This window comes from Carassius gibelio, chromosome A2 (genome assembly GCF_023724105.1).
Source record: "Carassius gibelio isolate Cgi1373 ecotype wild population from Czech Republic chromosome A2, carGib1.2-hapl.c, whole genome shotgun sequence".
NCBI lineage: Eukaryota > Metazoa > Chordata > Actinopteri > Cypriniformes > Cyprinidae > Carassius > Carassius gibelio.
The window spans coordinates 21,026,304-21,051,611 of NC_068372.1; the positions used below are offsets into that span (position 1 = coordinate 21,026,304).

Genomic DNA, 25,308 nt, shown 5'->3' on the forward strand with positions numbered 1-25,308 from the left:
GAGTATTTTAGTTCCTTCTGCATTGGTGGAAGAACACACACGTTAGAAAGATTGACAGAACCAAGTGTGACTCGTTTCTGGGCTTCTGTGTTATGTCATAGTCTCTGTGATTTCCACTCAAATACCCTTTGGACAAGTGAGACATCCTTACATGTTCAAAGAAGTGTCACCTTTAATGACATGTACCCAGTTTTTTAACATGGTCTTTACAATTATATGCTTCTCATGTACTCTGCCATTGCTTTGGCTGTAACTCTGAGATCTGTGTCCTACACAGAGGTGACTGTTAATAGTATGTCATTATGACAAATGGATATATTACAGAGAGGGGCGAGAGTCCTTCATGTCAAGTTGTAGATCTGAGCTGAATATGGTAAACTTTATGAAATGGTGATGTTGAATCTCCAAGGCAGTGTAAATATTACCGTTAAGCCAACAGAGTCTTGTTGATCCGTGAAGACCAGCTAATTTCAAGACTGTTTGTTCTTGCAAAATCTGATGACCGCTAAACCTGCCTTGGGATCTCAGGCTATTTTTGGTTTTAAGTGGTGTCTGATTGCATGAAGGCAAAGTGATGTCCCCCAGAAGCTGCTTCCTGGTGTGCTTCAGCGCTTCGTTTCTGAGTAGAGGGTGTAATTGATCGTCCCTTATGGCATTATTGATGAGCCCGCTATAACCCACTTCTGCTGTAGTGCCCAATTCATCAGGCTGATTTGCACACAGGGTGTAGGAAGAAAGCAGTCAAAGGTGGGCCCTATAGCCCCACAATGTCTAATTAGCTCCCTCCTTACAAACACACCTGGCAAGAGAGACCGCTCTTTAAAACGATGCGAGAGGGCTTTCTGAAAGCACTTCAGAGGTGTACACCAAAATAATTTCATTTCATATGATTTGACGAGGTCTGTCTGTCACAAACTGCCCTTTGTAGTTGCCATGGACACTTTTCTCAAGCAGGATATTTTATAACATGTTTACAAAATGGTACATCTATGCTAATTTGCATAACGTGATGTATTTTGTAATCCCGATCCGAAGAGCTTCACATCAAGTGTGTATTTGCTGCATATAAATGCAGATGCCTCTCTATGTCCATGGTCAAATTGAAATGAAATCGTACGTTTTAAATTGAACTTCTCCATTGATATTGTGTAGGAAAAGCTCAGGCTAATGAAAAGCACATCGCAGCCCAAAGAGAAAGTCATTATCTTCCAACAGAGCCACGGTTCCAGTTCCTATGCCATTTTGCTTTCATTTCACACACTTTTTTTTAGGCTGAAACTTTTTTCACAGGAATGAGTGCAGTTTGTAGAAAGTCTGGCTTTGACAGTGTTTGACAGAGCTTATAAATGGCATACTTCCTTTTGACTAGCCAGTATTGGTGCGATCACATAGTGAATCAGAAATATTGCATAATCAGCTTTTGTGACATTGATTATTGTGCTTTGGATTGATTGATTGATTGATTGATTGATTGAAGAAATTTATGTGATTAGCTTACGATGTGAAGCAGTCTTTAAATAGTATAAAAAAAAGGTTGTACATGAATATAAAATGTATCATCATCTTTTAGCAAGTGGGAAATATGGTTTGAGAGAGTTAGAGAAAAAAACTCCTACCCAAAATAAATATTTCTTAAATAAAACTGTAATTGTATGCAAGCTGGTGCATATCTTGATTTAAAAGTCAATGATATTTGTCTCGGTTCAGCAGCATGATTTTATGCAGAGCTCCCTCTGAAGGAATCATGATGTTGCAGTAAGCAGCATTTCTACTCCCACTCAGCAGCTGTGAGTTAGACCGAGAGCCACTTGACACATCATGTAAATGGCATTGCGACCTTAATCGCTGAAGATTTACCATGGCAACAATCAAACATCTCAAATGCCTAGAACAGTAAGTGTACGTACAAATCACATTGAGAAACAGTAATCAGCGTGGATAGAGAAAATAAACAGATATCTGGAAAACTTAAAAAAAGAAACAGATTTATATATCAAAGTAAAATCAAATGAAAGATCCAACGTGCTTTCAGTGCCACCAACTGAACATTTTAGCAAGAAGAAACAACATATCATTTTGCAGAATTGTGTCCACAAACACACTTTTTTTTTCTCAAATGAGTCTAGGTTGGATCAAACAGGAAGAAGCTGTGTCATCTGTTACCTTAATAGCAGATGTAGCGATCTGCAGGTGGTGGAGCCTTCGCAGGGTGCTCTCTCTATCTGTGAAGTATGACGCCGCCAACTGGTGCAAGATTTCCAGGGAGACCACGGAGCTATTCCCATTGCCCTCTGACTTTTTGCTCAGCTTCTGTTTGTCCAAGAAGATCGTGAGTGACTCCTCTCCTTAGGAAGGAAGCAAAGAACAAAACCATGAGATAAAAGATATAAAGTCATCACATTCCGAAGACAATGTTCAGCAAAATGACAGTGAGTTTATTCTGAAGATCTTTAGTTTTTTTTTTTTTATAGTAAATGCTATCTTCGATCAGAGTCTAAACCTTCAAACTAAGATAAATATTCTTGTCTGGGTTAAGGAGCATCTTCTGTACTCGTATGTGTGGAGCCTGAATGGTGTTGTTCGTTTCAGTCTGATTAGTATGCATGCAACAGCACGGTTCCCCCATTTCCTTTGCTTTGAGTCGTTAATTACCAGCATTCATTGTAGCTTTACCACTTCATTCGTCTCCCTGTCTTGGAAGTTCTGCAGTTTCACTTTATACATCCACCAATAAATGACATCATAATTAGTGTTGGTAACATGCAACATTCTGCTAGAGACACATTGAAAGGTTTGAATCCACCACTGGGACGGGCTGCCCTACTTATTATGTGGGTGCCAGAGAGGGAAAAGGATGTGAGACTCAGTGTATGGATCGTAATGTATAGCTATGCATTTTTATTTTCTATTTTTATTTTGTTGGTAATTCTGGAAACTTTTTCTGAAGCCTATAATGCACAGAATTCTTAATATGTTATCATGACTTTTAGTATATCTCAGTATGTTCATATAAATTGCGGATATCATATTACATAAAAAGTCATGATTATACATTTAAAGAGTAAAATGCATTAAAACACGATTTAAGACACAATATGCAATACTGTGTTTTAAGATTCTTTAAATGTGCAACTTTTACATAGGCATTATAATACATTAATTCATTATATTACTGTGCTCACAATTTTTATGGAAATGAAAATATAATGAAGTACAACATTTCTTATAAGACAATTAAATGAATTGTATATTGGGGGTTGATGAAATATTTTGAACCAAAAATAGATGATCCATTAACCTGTATTAGTGAAACTATATATAAACTACATAAAAGTTTTACAGAATATGTTACCAAAGTCTCTTCACCATTAGCATAGATATCATTAAATTCTGACTTACCTCCCAATGTGGCTGATACCAAGAAATGAGTGCCATATTTCTTGATCAGATTTTCATGAATCTGCTGAAGGCTCGGCCTTCTTCCCAGAAGCCTGAGGTTGCGTAAAAACTCGGGCGCCAAAGGCAGTGGGGCTTTGAAGAAGTCTCTTTTCTCTGTCACCAAGCTGTTCACTTTCCAGTGACTAAACTCCCTGCGAGACAAAACAAAAACAGTTCAGTGCTTTAATGCAATAGTGGATTTTAGTACCATTACAGTGGGTATAGAAAAGTGGACAGGTGTTGAAAATTAGCACAACACTTTAAACAATGCATCTGGTCTATCCAATGTTACTGCTATGTCCATATTAAATAATTTAAATAAATAAATAAATAAAGTCATAGTTTTTTTTTACCCATCTGTAATTATTCAGTGCAACTTATAACATCCAAGTGAAATATATAACACCAACATGTCCAAAAAAAATAATAAATAAAATAAAAATAAAAAAAATAAATAAATAAACAGAATCAATGAGTTTGAAAAAGGATTACCCCCTTGTCAGTATTTTGTTGAACCACTTTTTCTTTAATTACCATATTTAGTCTGTTGGGATCTGTCTGTTTCTACTAACTTTGCACATCTAGACTTTGCAATATTTGCCCACTCTTCTTTGCAGAACTGCTCAAGTTCAGTTAAATTTGATGGTGAGGGTTTGTGGACTGCAGTCTTCAAATGATTCCATAGGTTTTCAATGAGCTTTAAGTCTGGGCTCTGACTGGGCCATGCAATGACATTCACCCTTTTCTCCTCTAACCACTGTGTGGTCAGTTTTGCTCTGTGCTTTGGGTCATTGTCATGTTGGAGGGTAAACCTTCTTCCCATTGACAATTTTTTTGGCAGACCACAGCAGATTTTCCAAGAATTTTATGATATTTCACCCCATCCATTTTCACTTCTGTCACGACAAGTGCTCCAGTCCCTGCTGCAGAGAAACACCCCATAACAGGGTATTACCACTTCCATGCTTTACTGTAGGAATTTGTTATTGGAATAGTGAGCTTTATTGGATTATTGTCAGACATATTGTTTTGTGTTGAGGTTAAATAATTCAGTTGCACAACTAAGGATTGAAATGCTCCAGGAAAGAACTTTTCATGTTGAGCCAATCAAAATGACCACAGCTGATCACAGTTGAAAGTCAAATGGCTTAGTTTTCCACTGAGAAGGTGATTAGCTACAACTCATTTTAGGAGAGGGGTGATCTTTTCTCCTACTCTTTTTTTCTTCTTCTGATTTGATGGTGATATCTTTCTCTTGGATGTTATAAGTTGTACTGAGTAAAGACAGATGGATAAAGCATGCGTAAGGCAAAAGAGCAAAAGAAAATGCTGATAGCAGAAAATAAGGCTAAGCATGCGTAAATTTAGCATGGTGCTGAATATTGATGCATGTCATCGTAATGCGGGTGAATGCGATTCGGGTCCATAAACACAACAGAGTTTACATGATGCAACTTTTGACAGCATTTCTAACTCTGACATCATTTATGCACATACATCTTTCAAAATACTCTCTGTATCTTCTGAATATGCGTTGCATAAAACCAATAACAATCCCAATGTTTTCCTGGGGTTACAGTATGTGTATGTTCATAGAACAAAGCTTGTGCTTCTGTGAAGATGCTACCCAAAGGAATCGCCTACTGGGCTTAATACGGTTCGTGAGAATCTCTAAGAGTTAATTAACAAAAGCAGTTGCTGTCCGACCATAAGCTAATGGTGATAGATGATCTTAATTAAAGGGCTTTAGCACCAGCTGATAGCACCTGGAACTCTGCTGTGGAGTGGGACACCATCACCCAAAATGCTCAACTTTTTAATACTCCCTTACCAGGGGGCCACCGCACCTGGGTATCGACTTAACTTCTTGTATTTGTTGTCTCTGTCATACCTGCCAGCCAATTGTAAGCGGCAACTTTAATCTTTTCAGCTGGTTTCTGCATCGAGTTTTAACTTGCATGCTGCATCTGTGCAGCACACACACACACACAGACACACATGCACGAAAGAGAAAACTGCTGATCTGCAACACCTCGCTCTGCTGGATTGAAACTGGGTCTTCTGGCCCGTTTGTATTAGCCTGCCAATCAAGCAGAGGACGGCGGGTTCGCTCTATGAAAATAGATCTTCACCTCTCAAACTTTTCACTCATTAAAACAGACATACACCTTCATCCGATGCATATAATGAATGCTCTGTCCTCTGCTCAATGGTGGACTGAATATCAAAGTCATTGCTACTACTTTAGAATTCCTCGTGGATGGTGGTTAGTGCTATGCAGAGTTTGTTGAATGAAGGAGGGGAAATTTGAATAGCAATTAGTGTCTCTTTCTTTTCCCCTGCGAACCTGTGCTGGCGGTGCATTCTGCAGCCGTGTTTGTGCTCAGCACAGTAATAGGTGCTTCACAACCCTCCTTCGCTAATTTGAGACAGTTAAACATTTCTTCCAGGAGAACTTTAAATTATTTTCTAAAACAAAATACACATCACTTGTCAAGTAGCCATTAGTGTGATGTTTTAAAATCATTTTTATCCCTTTTTGTTATAAATTGATCTTAATGGGATGAAGTATTGTGTTGTGCACCAATGGCTTATTTTTATTATTTATTTTATTTATTAATTTTTTCCAGAGTCAAGTGGCAGATGCTCTGATTTACACTGAAATTAGCTTGAATCTTGATTACTCACCAGGAACCATCGTGCTAAATGCTCTAATTCAATTTTTCTAGTTTGGTGCCTTTAGGTTCCGAACAGATCTTGAGTAACCAATTTTGTTTTGGTGCATTGGTGGCAAAATCATATGAATTAGTATGAAAATGAATGATCGTTAAAAAACTAAGCATGACGATCCACCTCTAAACCCTCAGTGAGGCATAAACAGATCATATGAAAATGAATGAATGAGTTGACAAAATTAAAACACCAAAATGTAAAATAGTTTGAATTGCCATGAGATTATGTTGGATGGTTCACTCTAAAATGGAAATTGTCATAACTTTGGTTATCTTCATGTTGTTCCAAAGCTTTTTCCAGATGTTTTCCTTGTGGATTGTGGAGTTTATCCTGATAATATCCTCATGATTGTTTTCCAGTTGATAAAAGTGGGGGAAAAGCATCATTTGACATAGCTCATGAGGCTCATGCTTTATATTCCAACTTGTGTCAAGTTGTACAATTGCTTTTTGTGAGGAACAGACTGACATTTTAGTTGTTACTCACTGATAGTTCTTCAGTGGGATCAGATGATTGATTCAGTTTTCAAGTAACTGATTAGTTAATGATTATGAACAAGCCAGTGTCAAGATTTTCAGTGAATAACAACTTAAATCGCCTGTTACTCACACAAAGCTATCTAATGGCCGCAGAAGACTGTAGTGGGATATACTCTATAGCAGTATGGATCACTTTTATTATAGTCTTCGAAATAAAGGAAATGTATAGCCATAATCCTCATTCACTTTCATTTTGTGGATGGGTTGCCTGGATATTACACTAAAGATTCATCTTTTTCTCCATGGAACAAAGAAAGTCATATTGGTTTAAAACAACATTGGTGAGTCAGTGACATAATTAGTATTTCTCGGTTAATTTATTTCTGAAAAGATTCCAAAGGGTGTTTTTGCAGCAGTGCAGCAGAAGAACCATTTTTGTGTTCCTCACAGAATATTTCAGTGATTTGTAAGGCTGTATCCCTTTAAGATGTGTGTACTTCTTTGCCTGCAGTGGCTGGACATTCAATTCCATGGACATCATGTTCACTCTAATGACCTTCAAACTTTACCTCAGTATGAAATCAGATCAGAACTGACATGAATGTGATTGGAGTGACAGACTATCAGGCTCTCAGAGCTTCTGAGAAATATTTGTTCCCGGTGCATCTGGACTTTTGTATTTATAAAATAAAACAGGAACTTCTTGTCAACTAAAGTACTGTAAGTATGATATATTACCTCCCTTCTCAACTGCAGACACTGAGACATTTACTGAACCCTTTACAGAAATGTCCAGTCTTCCACTCTTTTTCACTTCAAAATGCACTGCTGCTGACTTTTTTTTATTTATTTTTTTTCTTGTAAAATGTTTTGTCAGGTCATCTAAAATATGTTTCTTGTTTTATAATCTTAATTAACCAGTTTTATTTAAATCAGAAATATTATTTAATAATATGACTTAATCAATCTGGTTACAACTAGATTACACACACAAGTGAAAGTAATTTAGGGTTAGGTAAGTTTTCACTTTTTCAGTGTTCTGTGGAATGTGGAACCAATTTGAGGATAATTATAATTATAGCTCACAGAAATAATGTCAACTAATATACAGTCTATTTTAGAATATTGTCTTAAAGTAGGCTACAATAGGTATGCATTTATACTTGGTGATAGATTTATTGACATAAAACAAATCAGAAACAGGATTTACACAAGTATATCCAAAGCCTGTCTCAGTTATTTTTGTCTTCTGAAAATAAACCTGAAATGAAAAGATGCCACGTTTTCAACAGATGGTGATTGAGTCACTCTGAACAGTTTGTTCACCTATTCAGCCAAAAGCTTAAAATGTCACAATCTGTCTGAATGTCCCGTTCTGTCTTTGCTCTCTCTTTTTTATATTTCTCTTTATACCCCTCTGTTTCATGCAAAACTTGAAAGGCTCCTGCTTAGTGAACTAAAACATTGGCACATGCTGATTCTTATTTATTTATTTATTTTTTCATCAAGAAAATAAGCTTAGGAAACCATCCCACCAGGGGCTGCATTGTATTGTGAAAGCAGCTTTAACTATAGATTTTTAAAGAAGGATTAGTTGCCAAAGTTAAGCAAATAAGAAATGACAAAATCATGCTTTCAACAAAAAACAGAACTACACAAAGCAAAAACTAAACGAAACTGCTCAGCAAAAAACTTTGCACTGGCAAACATCAACATAAAGAGTGAAATTTGACTCGATCTATGGAAGATCAGACAATGCTTATCAAATGCTTATGAAATATCCTTTGGTGAGTGATTGAAGTGGTAAATTGCATCAAGTCAACAGAACACAAAAGCGATTCTTTTCAAGCCCCTGTATGGCTTCCCCCCTTATAATTCCACACAAGGATCTCTGAGTTTTCCATCCATTTGGCTTATTAATTCTACATTGTGGACCAGTGTCACCTGCATAACATAATGTGTTTCCCATGAAAACATTAAAATTACATTTTGTTTATAGCTTACACAGGTCTTTGTGTTTGATTTCTTTTGCAGATACTCGTTGTCTTTGGAAACCAACTACTACCAGGTTACTAAATCTCTACGGAGCGGCTCCCTGCTGGTCGTCACTGCCGTCACCTTGTGCAGCACCAATGGTATGATGGTCTACAGATAATAGCACCAATGGGAGCTACTACATCATCCCCAGGCTCCACATACTGTAGGATAGTGTGCCATGGTTCTTCCATAATTATAAATATTTCTTGTATTATTCCAGACTCCATATCTTTTTGAAGGTTCATTTAATTTTTGTTTCCTTCTTAAAAAAGGTTTAACATATAAATAAATAATGCTGAAAATGTATAGATAAATGATAACTAAGAATTATAATAAATAAAATAATGAAAACAATTAATAAAAAAAGTTTATGGAAAATTTATTGAAACAATGTAACGTGAAAAGCCAAATATTCATCAATCCACATACTGGACAATTATGCTTGTAGAATAAATGAGGTAACTGAACAATATAGGTTCAATTTGTTAACATTAGATAACATGCAATATGAACTTAACATCATTCAGTAGCTAAATTGATATATATATATATATATATATATATATATATATATATATATATATATATATATATATATATATATATATATATATATATATATATATATATATATATATATATATATATATATATATATATATTCTTTATTAGTCATTCATACAACTTTTTTTATGTATACAAAATTAATTAGTGTATTTAGAAATGAACCTAAGATGCTGTATTTTTATTGTTTGTTCATGATACAGAATCAATGAACGAATGTTAACAAACATAATTGTCAAGTATTACCATAATTTAAACATTTAAGAGTAATAAAGCATTTCTACAATGACATTTGTAACTGAAAACTTTTACTTTTCTGTCATGGAGTGCAGTGTAATCTGTGTAAGTTATCTCTTTTAAACAGAAATCTGTTTTGATTATGTATTTCATTTTATTATGTTCACAGATGCCTCCATATATAAAAAAAAAAAAAAAAAAAAAAAAAAAAAAAAAACTTCTGAATGTAAATGTCAACTGCTGAAGCCTTGAAACAAAGAAAACTAATGCAAGTGCACATATCTCTCCATTCACAACTGAAAAATCCCCATCGGAGCTGGCAGTATGACTAAAGACCATAGAATTCACTCTGCCGGGGATCCTTTGGTGCAACGTTAACCCCCAGAGGGGAGCTGTGCCCAAGAAAGCAGTAAAAGGTACAGTGCCTGCTGGTGTTCTCCTCTTGTGATGTGCAACCCAGTTTCTCTTTCTGTTATCATATCAAAAGGCGAATGCAGTGACCAGCTGAAGTTCCGTCTTTGCAGTGTGAGGTCAGAGATGCTGTTTACACACTGTCTCTGAACTGTGAGGCACATACAGAAGAGTCGCCTACACCCAAACACCCACACAGACTTTGGCTTGCTGGACAGACTTTCAAACCACGCTGGCAGAGGCTTGTCTCCCCCTCACTGAGTCCATCACAGTTCTGTAGGCCTTTCTCTGCCCAGCTGCAGGAGGCACGCTGGGTTCTGAATTCGGCGAAAGGAGAGAGTTGGACAGAGTCAGCTATGCACCAGCAGGGGACAAAAGAAGCAGGTGAAAAGGCCAAACTCCCCTGGCGGATCTGAGGTCAGCCACAGAAATGCACCAAACACATCTTTCCTTCCTGTTGTCCCTGTGTCTTTGACATGGATTGGAATGAATGTGTAGGGGTCGATATTTAAAATGCACTGTACTGGATGAATGATGTTATGCCGGGTGCATGTAATTAAAACAGGTCAACAGCTGAATAATCACAACCGGGTTCCTACTGATGTGTTGCACTTTTCAGAATAATAATGAGTGTTGCTGTGCATCAGTGCCAAGGTCACAGGTTTGAACCGCAGGGGATATAGGAAATAAGACCCCACTAGAGTGGTGCAGGGGTATATATATATATATATATATATATATATATATATATATATATATATTTTTTTTTTTTTTTTTTGTAAAATTAAAATGCCTTTACCGTCACTTTTGAGCAATTGAATGCATCATGGGCTGCATCAGATTAAACAGATCCATGCCTCATCACAACTGAAACATAAGTATTTTTTTCATTTTCGCCTGTTATGTTGTTGTCAGGACTTCTCACTGTGGTTTATATGATCTGTCATAAATGATGAAAGGTCAGTTTGTCTGCACGAAATCTGCGGCCAAACTTTCCTGCAGAAAGCTCGACTGGTTGCTGCAAAATCCACACACCCTTCATTCACAAAGTTTTTTTTTTTTCTAGTTTTTTAAAGCTTTTCATTTGTTTCTGTTGTTCAGAGGTCACAAAAATATGTGAAAATAAGTGCAAATTGATTCTGTAAGTTAACATTACTATGAGCAATTTTACCGTTTTACATAATTTTCTCACCCCACATGCAAAGTAATGGAAAACAATGCGTGGAAAATGGGAATCCATGTCAGAAATTGTCTGGATTATGAGTACGTTTATGATTTAAGCACTGCTGCAATTTACACAGATACTTTCCCTGCAACTAATTCTTTGTAGAAATAAAATGGCATCTTATTTTTAAGAAAACAGATATTTGAAATCATAATAATATTTCACAATATTACTTTTTACTGTATTTATTATTAAATAAATGGCGAGCATAAGACATTCCAGTGTTCAAAAACATCAAAAGAATCTTTGATGCTTTTGAGCTTTTGAATGGTAGTGTAAAAGACTACAGAACTGTTCTACTGATGTTCTTCACTATTGCCCTAGAAAGCCAAGAAACCATAAGTACACCAGTAGTTGAAGTGCTTACAAGTCAGTTTTGAATATCCAGTATTTTCAATTAATAATATATTCATCACAGCACAAACCTGTAGATTTTGTAGCGTGTGGAGAAACCTTGTTGGAAGCGTTCTTTGAACTCGGTGTATTCTGGACAACGATGGAAGGGCCCTTTATCAGACAGGAGCCAGTCCAGCTGGCCACTGCTCCGGCCAGAGATAGAAGAGAACGGTGAGGTCTTCTGGTCCAGACGCTCAGCCAAAGCCAGAAACCAGCTCAGTGGGCCCAGAGGTGCCCAGTGCCACAGGAGCATCAAGAGGAACCATCTAACACCCGCTGCTCTCTGCCAACACAATGCCATCCTGCCCCTGGGCACCTGGCGCCAGCATTCTTCTGCCAATCCCTTTGACCTGAACACACAGAAGAGAAGATGAAGGTAAGGCTTTGATGATGAGCATTAACATATACATTTTCTTTTGTGTGTTTAATTTAGGATCAAATCAAAAGTATTCACAGTGAAGTATAGCGAACACAGCTGTCTGGCATACTCAATTCTGATGAGTCATTCACGGCTTTCAGCTGTCATCTTTCCTAAAGAATAGAGTTATTTAAGTATCACTGGTTTTTATTTATATTTTAAATCATTTTATTTTATATTATCTGTTTCTATATATATATCATATAATGTTCGTTCATGTCAAGTAAAGATAAAAAAAAAAAAAAAAAAAAATCAGTTTTAGAGAAGTATAATAACCTTAGGATAGTATTACTGTATACTGTACTAACATTGTTAAAATGTAGTATTTGTACACCAAAAAAACAAAAAAACAAAAAAACAAAAAAAAGTGCTATAGAAAGATTTTCACTAATAATTACAAAGAATTTGCAAGTAACATATTAAAGGTAACATGACATTTTGAAGTAGACAGGCTGAAATAGTATTTTCTTTGTAAAACAACACATGAAAATACTATAATTTATCCAAGAATTGTGTTGCAAGAAAAGGGTTTAAGCATATCTAGGACCTCATGGTATGTACAGTAATAAGTTCCATTTACCCAGCATAGCCTTCTTCAGCACATTTAATTAAACTAGAAACAGCCATCAGGTCATCCAGAAATGATTCCCCGTGTTTTTTTCCCCCTATTGCTTCCTAAAAGAACATCTTATTTCCTCACTCAGTCATATAGTTTTAATATTCAAAATGTAATCATCCCCATTCCTCCAGCAAAATATTTCTTCTACTCTTCACTTTTTCCCTCTCATCTCCTTTGTTTTATACTCCGCAATCATCTCATGGCCTCATCTTGATATCTTATTCTGCTATTGCATCTCTTTTTGGTCTGTTTTATATATTTAATCATTTTTATTACTTTGTTCTTTCTAACAATTTATCCCATTGCCTTTTTTTTATCTTCTTCTTAGTCCTGTAGTATGTGACCAACATTTGCTGTTTCTGTAAGGTAAAATACAAGTATTTTATATATAGATATATAAGGGTTGACTGTCAATAAAATAAATAAATAAATAGGTTATGCTATGATAACCTTGATTAATTCAAGGAGATACATATATATAGTTTTTTAACACTTAAATTATTTTTATTAGCACTTAAATGTACAATGCATTAGAAGAACAATATACTGTAATAAAATAATACTAATAATATGCCCACATTTTACTTTAAATAGATGTTAAAAATGGCAAATGCTAAACCAAGTAGGCAAATATAAGAGACAAACCTTAATAAATTAAATTAAACGTACAAGCAAATAAGAGCAGTACATGATGAATGACATTTGCACACAGAACACATTCATCATGGCATGCATTTTTTCTCAGATCTAGTTTTAACTACTTCCTGAGAAAGGTAAATGCCATGCCATTTGTCAAAATTAGAATAACAGTTTCATGTAAAAATTGTTCAGGCCTTTGTAATTCATAGAATGCTTTGCTCATTTTTGACCGCAACTTCTAAAACATATTTGTGATTGATAATTAGGCTCTTCGTGCAAATACTGAAGGTGATACAAGTTTTTACGTGATTTCAGTCAGAAAATGTGGTTTGTTTGATAAAGTCAGTTTACTAAATTGGAGTTGAGGTCATCTATCCATCCATCCATCCATCACATGCTGTCATTGCCACAGTTGACACTAGCCATCTTTCAGCTAGTCAAATTACATACACCAATTCCTTGCTGTTTGTCACATTTAAGCAGCAACAGCAGATGGACACAGAAATTGTCAACCTTTTATTCTCAAATACCTTGACTGGCTTCACATTTGAAATTTGCCTTTCAAATAAACCCAGGGTCTGAGTAGTGACACCCCAGACAGCTATACACGGTCTTATTGCTCTCCATTCCCTCTGGAGCCTCTACCTAATTATAAAATGCATAAAACATTGAAATGCCAGGGTGACAATGGAAGAAATACTGAATTAAGCCCTGGCATTCTCATGCGCACCTTGCATAATTTAGGTGTATTTATATTTACCCTTCCCACTCACTAGCTACGAGTATCAAGAATTTAGGATAGGGTAATATAGGGACACAGAGTAAACATCTCATGTCCACATCACTTGCATACAAATGATCTGCAGAGCACACTTTTTAGGAAACCGGCATTGCAGGGCCTAAGGTTCACCTGAAGGCTTTAGATCTAATTGATCAAATAATGATTATGTAGTGGTATTAGGAACTGCCTAGAAAGACATGCTGATACCACAGCTTTTTGTGATTATGAGGGGCCCTGAGAACAGTGAATTGGTCAAGGAGGCTCTAATTTTAATGCATATTTTGTCCTTATAAACAGATCACCCCAAAATGAAAATGTACTCATCCTCATGTTCTAACAAATCTGTGACTTTTATTTAAGAACACATCCATCCATCCATCCATCACAATGACGATTAGCCAACTTTAATACTGTCTTGATCATTTTTTCTTTCTTTCTGTTTGGCAGGTGGAGATTCCAGCTGTATATGAGTACATTATTTGTTTGTTAGATATTGGCAACACAACAAATCTCCAGGAAATTTGGGATAGCTGCTCTTGAATATCAAGATAATTGCTCTCAAAATTGCTCTGAATTTTTCAGCGTTCTTAACATTGTTTATAAAAGAGCCTATGACTCACGCTGTGCACCTGCTAGTATTTTGGTAACCTGCTATGCTTGTTCATCACACTTCATTATTTTCAAAGAATAACGCACCTGCAGCTTCTGTGGTTTTAATGTAGTGTACTTTATGAAGCATCTCGGAGGCTCCGCCGAGGCTGTTGCTTTGTTGTGTATGGCAGTTATATTCAGGAAAATAACGTGTGTAAAATGTGTTTAAAGTAGATATTGATTTGGCATTTTCATCCAAAGTGGACTAACAGGCACATTCTTTCAAACCACCTTATTAAGTACCTAAAAATTCTGTCGTTATTTACCCACCCTCATGTTGTTCCAAAACTGTATGACTTTCTTTCTTCTGTGGTTATCAGCATTCTTCAGAATATCTTATTTTGTGTTCCACAGAAAAAAATTAAGGCTTATATGTTTAGAATGACATGAAAGTGAGAGTTAAAGTGTTAAAGTGTTGGCTTGACAAAGGCTCATTTGAAAATGTAAAGATTTATGTGTCTTGCAGACAGAGAGAATAAACGGATAGAATGCTATATATACTGTAGGTGTTAACTGGTAGAACACTAATTTCCCAGGATGCACTACTTGTGTTGAATTACTTTGAATTTTTATTATAGTAAACTCCTTGTCATTCCGATTCAGATGTAAATTCTACAGTATTCTTGTGTGGTGTAGCCATTTCAATTTCTGAAGAATAAAACAAAACAAAACTCATTAACACAATGGACACTAAACTACACCAAAATGTACTTGCATCTCATAATTCCTAATCAAATTCTAAAGAATAGTGTGTGTTTCTTCCAAAACAATCTAAGTTCTATCATTCACACTCTTTCTGTATGTGTGTGTGACCATTGAACATGATTCTTGTTGAGAACCACTCAATTTCACTTAGATCCCACAGGTACGGAATCATCCTCTGAGCCATCGAAGGCAGTTATCCAAAAGTGGCGCAACAGTCGGTTCTCAAAAAGCCAATAGAGGCCTATTATGGCAGAAATTCAGCTGCTGTTCTACACTTTACAAATAACAAGGCCCAGATGAAATCATTCACATAGCCGCTCCAAACTCTTCCTGATTTAAAGTTGATTTAACATCTGTTTACATGAGAAAGCTCTCAAAACTCCAATATTTTCAATTTTATAGAAAGTCTGAGAACACGAAAGACCTGTTGGGGATTTAGGTTGGATCTCCAGTATTCTGTGTTCTCATCTATTATTCAAAGTAAAGCAAGAAATGTTGTGCCGTCCAGCTGTGGAGTTTTACTGAGCATGAGCATGCAGAGCAAGCAGGTGCACTGACATAACCATAAAGCCGGCTGTCCTATTGAACTCGAGTACTCAGCAATCCCCACCACCTGCCTTACTCTTACCATTATTTGTGTCTGCAGCCCCATTATAGAAATCCAAAAGCAAAAGTGAAAAAAAGGACTGTGAATTTCAGGCCTTATTATATGAGAGGAAAATATTCATTATATGATTATGTAGGTACACTACCTTTCAAAAGTTAAGATAAGTTTTACTTCTTCAATAACCATACTAGGCTGTCTGACCAAACCACCTACTCATTCAAGAGTGAGACCTTAGGGTGTATTTTTTATTCTATTTTATTATTATTCTATTAGTTTTTCTTCAAAGAAAGAGAGCAAACCTATGAAACAATAATTGCATTACAGTTATTGCACCTGTCTTGTTTACTGCATTTGATCTGCCTGCAAAAATGTGAGTGTCATAGACAAAGCAAGAAAAAAGAAGCATGCAAGAAACTTTTAATAAGGTCGAGCTCCACACACCTCCATGTGTGATTGTTTATGGGCAATTTCATCCTGTGAAAATAATTAAACCACATTTAATTCCACCAGAAAATATGTCCCCAGGTGACCATTTTGTAAGATGGGAGATAAATAAATGAAAGGGCATAAATCCTGAAAATGTGTTTAATTAAAACATGCAAGCATGGCAAGTTAATCAGTGAAACAATTATGCGGGCGTGAAAGAGCATTAATGTGAAAGCAATTTCAACAATATCTTGTTGCAGAAGGGTTATATATGTCTCTCTGTGTGTACGTGTGTGATGGTCTAGCAAACAAACTCATGCACTAATATGCATGTACATTTACACACATCTGTGTAATTTTCAAATTCTGTAAGCTTCTTTTAAAGCACGTATTATGGCATTATGGCAAACTAATAAGTTGCACTGTCTGTGAAATAGCAGATGTTCTCCAATGGCAACAGAGGGAAAACATTCACACGAGGAGTCAAAGCAAACAGCCACAATCACTAGCATTTATTCCAGAATTAGGCACAGTACTGTAACATATGGATAATTAAGACTCATCAATGCCTTATTTGCTATACCTATCAAACCAGACTCGGGTTCCAGAGCTCAACTGGTTCATGTGCAAGTGTGAATGTAAGATTGTATGAGTTTCTTTCTTCTGTTGAACACAAAAGAAGATATTTTGAAACTGGTAACCAAACAGTTGGCATTAGCCTAGAATTTTTCCGCCTTACTACGGACGTCAACTGTATGGTTACCAACATTCTTCGAAATATCATTTTTTGTGCTCAGCTGGTTACCAACATTCTTCAAAATATTGTCCTTTGTGTTCAACAGAAGAAAGAAACTCATACAGGTCTGGTACAACTAATGGGTGAGTAAGTGATGGTAGAATTTAAATTTTGGGGGTATACTATACCTTTAATGCCAGACTGTCCAGCTGTTGTATAATTGTAAACACATTTCAGCCTTCTAGTGGGTGTACTTGCTTATACATCACACTTTCAAAAAAAGCACCATTCATAAACACACAAACACACACAGGCCTACTCGCACTAAAGATAATTACCCTGGCTTCTTATTAGATTAACACCGCTCCATAAAAACACATCTGCATATTGCGCTGATGCTATTAGCTGCGTGCCTCATCCTTAAATACGTCCTGCACAGGTCCTCACAGAGTCTTCAGGACTTTCTTGCCAGAGCCTGTGCAAACTCAATTTGTAATTGAGGGGAAAGCATGTCCCTGTGCAAACAGACCTCCCACACACCTATAAAACACTCTCACTGCTAATGAGAGGATGAGCTTCAGAAACACTGAACACACAGAGGAGAACTCACACAGGACACATTCCAGCATCGTTGCCATGGTCACCTCATATGGGCAACCAATTACCACAAGTGCACGAATCATGATTATATACACCACAGGTCCTCAAGTGTTTTGAGGAGTGACCGCATTAGGAAAAAATGTGTGATCTCAACGTTTTATCTGGGCCTTATTAAGATTTGTGCCTATGTTGGATGTTTCCTGAAAAATAGCCATTATAAACTTCCTCCTGGAGGAGAAAAATTAGCTGTTAACTGAAAAGCAGGTTTGTTGTATTGTAAAGGCAGGCACACAATTTATGTCACAATATTTTGGATGCCAAAACTCATCTAATTTGAACACGAAACCATGGCAACTGTGTCAATTATATGGGAAACACATGAACAACGTAACATGCTCCAAACCTTTTTCTATAATATACTGTTGGATCCAAAAGACTGGTACAACAATGAAAAATCTTTAAAATCTGATTCAAACCTGTAAATAAAATGTAAAGAGATAAGGACTATTCACACCAAAAATTATAACTGTAAAGATAACTATGATGGTAATTATATCATCATCCACACCAATGCAGGATAACATTCTGTTTATTATAAGCACACGCTGCAGTTTGGTCATCTGCAGCTTTAAATGCTCAAGCTCTTCAAAACAATATGGATTCTGATTGGCTCTAAATGTTTTTATCAATCATTGGCTGGAAAAGAAATAGCTGTGAAAGTGATTCCAATGATATTGTTCCTCTGTGCTGTTATCATTATCGTAGTGGCAAGGACTCTGATACATTTTTTTTTTTTTTTTTTTTACTTAAAATCTTTAACATCATAGTTATTGTCCTTGGTGCAAACAGTCCTTTACACTGAAAAAAAAGTTACCTAAAAGAAACTGATAACATCTATTGTAAATTAAGAGCAAAAAGTTTATTGTACTTTATTTAAACCTTCTGTTTAAACAAAAGAAAGATCAGATATTTGCTTATTTGTTAAATAAATTAAAAATAGTTTTAAATCTGAAATTTTTCTTAATTTTACATTAAAATGTTCTTTTGTTTACATTTTGGTCTATGCTGTAAAAAGAAAGTGAGAGTGTCACGTCACTCAAATTTACATTATTTATTTATTTATTTTATTTTATTTAAAAATGTAAACAAATAAATAAATAAATGTACGAGTGGTCTCATGTTTTTGGACCCTGCTGTTGCAGATAATACAATTCTCACAATTTTCTATCATACAATGCATCGCAATGGTATGAAAATTGTTACATTTTTCAGAGATCATTGTTCTTTCCGGAGGATGTGTTCTCATATTCTTAATTTAAGCAAAAGTATCTTCCACATACTGTAATCATAAATTCACAGCAGTGCCTCTGCCGATGGAGGAATACTAAATTGTGTCCAGCCAACCAGAAAATTGAAGCGGTTTATTAATTGTAACAAATGTAATTAGTATCTTAACACTTTCCAAATGGATCCTCTTTTTTTATCAAGTTATGGGAACATTCAGGTTGGTTTATCACACCCAGATAACACAGCCATAATTTAACCTAATGTGTTAGAAAGCTTTGCACATTTAAATAAGCACTGCTAAAACGGAGTCATGTCTTCAGGTAGAGACTTTCATAACATTGGTGTACTTGTTTCTCTCAATTTAAGCATTATAATTTTACTTTCAGTGTATTGTTATATACTTGAATAGCTGAAAACAGCACTTTTCTGCTATGCAGAATGCTGCTTTTTGTTTGAAAGGTCTCTGTAGCATTTGAACCCGATGTAGGAAGAGGAGATGGAAAGAGGAAAGGATGAAAGCAAAGAGAAGGGATCGATGTGAAACGGTAATACAAGCACACCTTCTGAACTTCAGCTGTGCTGTTCCCTTATGAAACAAAAATATAGTGCAATATATTGGAAAATATCATGTAATATATTAGGCATATATTCTTATATATATTTATATTTTTGCAATATATTGCAATATATTAAAAGCGGCAATCGTTTGTATATTTTGCAATATATTATATAATATATGTATCATCAATATATTATTAAATGTATTCAAATATATTAAATATTAGAAAATAAAAAGGGAAAATAATATATTACAATATATCACCATCTATTTTAAGAAATATATTGGTAAATATATTTTCCTTTCATAAGGGTTGACACACATACACACACACAGACACACAACAATATACACTACATTCAAGTGTGTGCGCATGCCCTGCGTACAGCTTATCCCTTACGTATGTCATTGATCATGTGTGTATATGTGAATTGTCTGTTATCTCGCTTGTGATTGAGCCAGAGTACTTTGTTTGTGGATAATGGACTTTGGCAAGCAGAGGGTGATTGCATAGCTCCATATGCATGTGTGATAATGAGTGAAGACAGATGTAGTGTGCAGAGACTGATCAGGGGCATCGGGGTCCTTAGATAGTCAATAAATCTACCACAGAGCTGTAAGAGGTCCATTACCCTCCAGAAGCAGATAAAACCTCCCCTAAAGATTGTTCTGGATAGAATTTGACCCATGACCCTGTTTATTGGGCTTTCACTGATTTAATTACAATCACCAAGGGCTAAAAACCAAAGTCACTACAGTTTATAGAATGGTCGCTAATGTGAATGTACAGATGTGCTTTTTAGAAACTTGGTTACTCTCAAAATATACCAATGTGTAATAAAACAGTTCTGCATTTCTATTTGAACTAGAAGCAATGGCATTTTATTAAACCAAACCATTTTTTGCAATTATAATTTAAAATCAATTATGAAGGAAATTGGTATCCCAGGTTTGTTCAGCATGCTACTTGTACACACAATTACCGCTCGCCATACAGTCTGCTTTTAATTTGACTATAAAATATAGTTATTAGATTAAAAAGAAAAACTTTTATTTAGCAATAGTGAATTACCTAGATCAAAAGTAATAAAGACATTTATAATGGATTTAGATTTTTGAATAAATACTATTCTTTTGAACTTCGAATGTGATTGCGTTTATGTAAGTAGTTTTTAGAAACATAACTGAATTAAATCTGAATTCACAATGACGTTCTGGTTCTTGGCAGTGATGCATTAGCTCGGACCAGTGGGGTTTGATTCCAGCGTTTGGATTGAAACTTGTGAGCCATCAATCATTTATATATGTATTTATACATTTAGCGGACACTTTTATCCAAAGCGACTTGCAAATGAGGACTGCAACAACAATTTATCCTAAGGAGGCAGATACATTAGAATTGCTGAAATGCAAAGTTCCAACATTGCTCAGAGATGAAAGTGAGAAACAGTTGATGAATCAGTCATCTGGAGGAAACAACAGACAACTCTCCCCTGCCAGTTCTGTAATATCAAGTCTTATTGTCTAAACTTCCTTGTGCGCATAATAATAATCTAAAACATCAACTGGGCAAGAATAAAAGGTTTTTGTTGTACAAACTCTTTTTGTGTCACAATTCAGAATCTGGGGATATTCAAATGTAAGCCATAAATCTAATAAATGTATTTAATTTAAGGATTTTAAACATCTTATGTAGTTTTTGTTTCATAAAAATCCCTTTCTTTGAATCACTGCTGCTAAATAGTCAGTGATAGACAGAATCTACAGTTTGTGTACAGTAAAGTAATTCAGAAAGCACCTGATCACTTGCCAAGTTGTCTCTTGATATATGTGTTTTGAAGTTTGTGTCACACTTCTAGATTTATTCTGCCGTGTTAATCCTTCAGGATATGTATGGTGTCAAATGTGAATTTACATTTGGAGCTTTAATAAGAGCTGATGTTATTAGTCTATGAGGCTCTATTCCATTGGCCCGAGGTGGTTGGAGCAGCTGTGCTGACTACATCTGTCACCTTGCTTATCAGGCACTGCAACAAGTTAAGAGGCAGTTAGTGTCACACAACTAAACTTTCATCAGCGAAAAAATCTGGTCCAGATTGCTTTTTATTCTGGCTAATTAATAATATCCTGCTTTTCAAACTTTTTGATACCTTGTGTGGGAATCAACTTCCTAAAATGTAGTGGCAGCTAAATAATTTAAAGACCCATTTATAATGTTTGAAATGTAATTAAATTATTAATAAAATTAAAATATTAGATGAAAATCTTGCCTGGCCAACTAACTGAAGAACAATAATTTTAAGTTGCATTAATAAATTACTTAACCTAAAGCTGGAATAAAAATAAATTAAAGCTGCATATACATATTTAAGAAATATATAAAAAGACATTATTAAATTATTAAACTAAAATTAAATTCAAATGAAAATGTACAAATAAAAGCTCATATTAACATTAATAAATACCATTGTAAAAATAAATCATGTTAATTAATATAATCTATAAATACGACAGAATATAAATAATACTAAATACTGATTATGTTGTTCCCAAAATTATAACAGTACTAAAAGCAAAGCAAATTCTATTGTTAATATTATTAGTTTTACTGCATACACTCCGGTTTTAAAATCTCTAGTTAAGTACTGTTTTAAAGATTTGACTGTAGTTTAACTAGCTAAAATTAGGAGTTGTTTTTCTCAGAGTGTAACTGACACTTTTAGTCAACGCTTTCCATTTTTGTGTCATTATGCATCAGATGGTCGATGACTGGCCTGTGGGCGGTCCATCTGAGACCAAGAAGTCAGTTTGCCAAGGTACATCTCGGAGTAAATCACTGAATGTAATTCTGAGATCATTTGTTGGCACAGCTGCTGCAGGGTTGAAATACTTCTATCGAGCAAACTATCATCGGCAATGCTGTGGGAATATAAAAATTTGGCAGAGCTTCACACAGTCCGTCTTACGTATTAAGTAAGGCGACCTGAACTCTTTTCTGTGCCAGTTCTTTGGTATGTTTCCATAAAGCAGCCTAAAGCCACTGTCATCATAAGTTCTATCACCACAGATCTCATTTCTCACACATCCAAGCACAGGGTGCACCGTAGGCGCACTGCATAAGTCAAAAGTATGAAAGTCAGAGAAGATGATTGACAGGCCTAGATGGATCAGAATGATTAAACGGGTCAGTTTTGATCACTCTAAGCACAACATCCACTCTCCACCAATTCTTTCCAGTGAAATCACTATATAACCGCAAGGGAAAACTGGCAGCAGAAAGTCAATTCCTCTGGAGGTTGTGTCTACTGATATTTATGAGGGCTAGGCGATGCTGTACTTCCATCTCCCTCGCAGGTATGCCAGGGTTAACGGCAAAAGCATCAAAGAGAGGTCGGTTTATCAACAGCACTTTGCATCTCAGATATCATCAGTTAATGTGCAGAGTGCAGTTATAGCATGAGTGAATACATTTGCAAGTCTGGAAGGGCGGATTTAATCTACATCGGTTTTATCTAGTAGACCATGTGTATGCATTTGGCTAGCTATCCTGGAGCATAAAACAACAATTGTGCTGGCATAGAAAAATCGTTACACTGACCAGTGGAATAAAGTGGTTATTTGGCTTCTCGCTCTGTAATGAGTGGAGGGCGTAGCACTTTCGGCTTTCAGAAGGTTTATGGATAAATGCTTTTTTTGTTGCATGGGGATCGTTCCATCAGGGTCAATGGACATTAATGACCAGAGGAGCTGTGAAGCATGCATCATGGAACAGCACTTTAACTGCTAACACAGATTTCAATCCGTGACAGATATTGGTGACTGTAGATCAGGAAACAGGAACGCACTGTAGATCAACCGTAATCCATTAATGTGGGCATGCAGGCTATGGTATGTGGGTAACAAATTAGGGCTTCAGGTTCTCACTTTTGGTTGCTGACATGGGTTTAAAAGGAATACCCAATGTTTAATTAATACAAGTTAATCTCAATTAGCAATATTTATAACAAACAAGTTATAAATGTATAAGTGTGTGTGTGTGTGATTGTGTTTCATTCTGGGTTTAAGGCATTATGTTTTAAAATTGCATATAAACTCAAATTATGTTAACACAAATAATGTTTTTGCCTTGTGGCTATACTACTGAAACAGTGAGTATTTTAATGTTCATGGTTTTGTCCCTTTCTTGTAAGTGCCTCACAGTAACACAGAGTCTTGCTTGTTTTAAAGAAAAGATCAAAGTTAGCTTTTGTTGTAGTCGTCATTATGCAACAAGTCCTTTCAATTAAGCTAATTTATATTGAACCTAGACTGTTCTTTTAAACAGTTGACACCTATGGAAAACCAATGTAAAGTACTGGCTGGGCTGTGAATACATGTGGCTTTATGCACAACATGTGTTACACTGCGTGTACACATGCAGTGTGTATAGATGTTTGCTGTTTGCACCTTTTCTGATTCCAATCATGTGACCAAGATGTATTTTAGCTCACAATTCACAGGCAGAGAAACCTTTTAACTGCAATATTAGAATGTTGGATCAATACACACACATTGTTATAGTGCATCAGTCCAAAGGGACTGCTGCCAGTGTGTAGCTTGGTCTACAGGATCCACAGACTGAAACACTAAAAAACCTTTCATCAGTCCAAACTGGTGATGCACAATAATTGATGCGATAATTCTGTCATCAAATACTCATCATCATGTCATTCCACATGCTGTTATTTCATTTTTCCTAAAATACAGAAAGAGAATCTTCATGCTTTGGTTTTTCATAAAACATTATTCCATAGCTACCATGTCAAGAAAGCAAAACAGCGCCATTAAAGTAGTGTATACTACTTGTGTACTGTATTTCAAGTCACCTGAATTCAAATGATAGCGATTTCAGTCTGTTAATCACACAAACTACAATATTATTAATACACTAGTCACATGGGATCACTCCTTTTTTGTTCTTTTTGGAGCCTGACAGATGTGAACACTGTTGTTCTAAGGAAAACCAGGGTGAAACTTCTCTTTTCATGTTCAGTAGAACAAAGATAGCATATGGGTTTTGAATGGAATGTGAGAAAGTAATAACAGAATTTAAAAAAATGTAATGCACTATTCCTCTGTGTGTATGTAAATGTGTGGTATGTAGTTTGTCGTGTTTATAGTGTTGTGTCTTTTAGTGTTTGTTCCTCCAGTTTGCTGATCAGCTAACTCTCAATTACACCCACCAGTTGGTGGATGTTATTTTCCATGCATCCTTCCGAATATTTAATTCTCCAGACAGGCGGTACACTCATCAGAGCTTTGTTTCTGTACTCTCTGTTTGCGTGTTGTTCCAAAACAGTGAAGAGGTCCCTGCATGCAAAGGCGAAACCAGCATGCAATGATGTTTGAGGGGGTGGAAGAGCACTTAGCTGAATGATGGACCATTTCCCAGCTCACACTGGCAGTTCTCACATCACTAGTCCTTAAAAGATAATGATATCCAACCCATTTTGCATATTGGCAGCTGGCTTTCATGCCTCCATACATTATAAGTCATTTTACCCTCTGCCCCCATGGGCAACCATTGATAACGGCTTTAAAAGTCAAAACGTATCCATACTACTGAAACAGACACACACACACACACACACACACACACACACACACACACACACACACACACACACACATATATATATATATATATATATATATATATATGAAATCTGATATATGTACAGTATACTGTATGTACTCCATTCACATTTCAAAGCAAGAGAA

At 35.8% G+C, this 25,308-nt stretch overlaps 1 protein-coding gene across 1 annotated transcript in view; it reads right to left on the minus strand.

The window, feature by feature from the left end:
- Window positions 1–25,308, minus strand: part of LOC128030881 (BMP/retinoic acid-inducible neural-specific protein 3-like) — a 72,698-nt gene that overhangs the window by 34,863 nt on the left and 12,527 nt on the right. Inside the window, exons 2-4 of the mRNA XM_052618956.1 lie at window positions 11,550–11,870; window positions 3,400–3,590; window positions 2,164–2,345 (exon numbers count right to left, since the gene is read on the minus strand). Coding sequence (XP_052474916.1) covers window positions 2,164–2,345; window positions 3,400–3,590; window positions 11,550–11,821 — 645 coding nt within the window. The 5' untranslated portion in view covers window positions 11,822–11,870. The remainder of the gene's footprint in view (window positions 1–2,163; window positions 2,346–3,399; window positions 3,591–11,549; window positions 11,871–25,308) is intronic.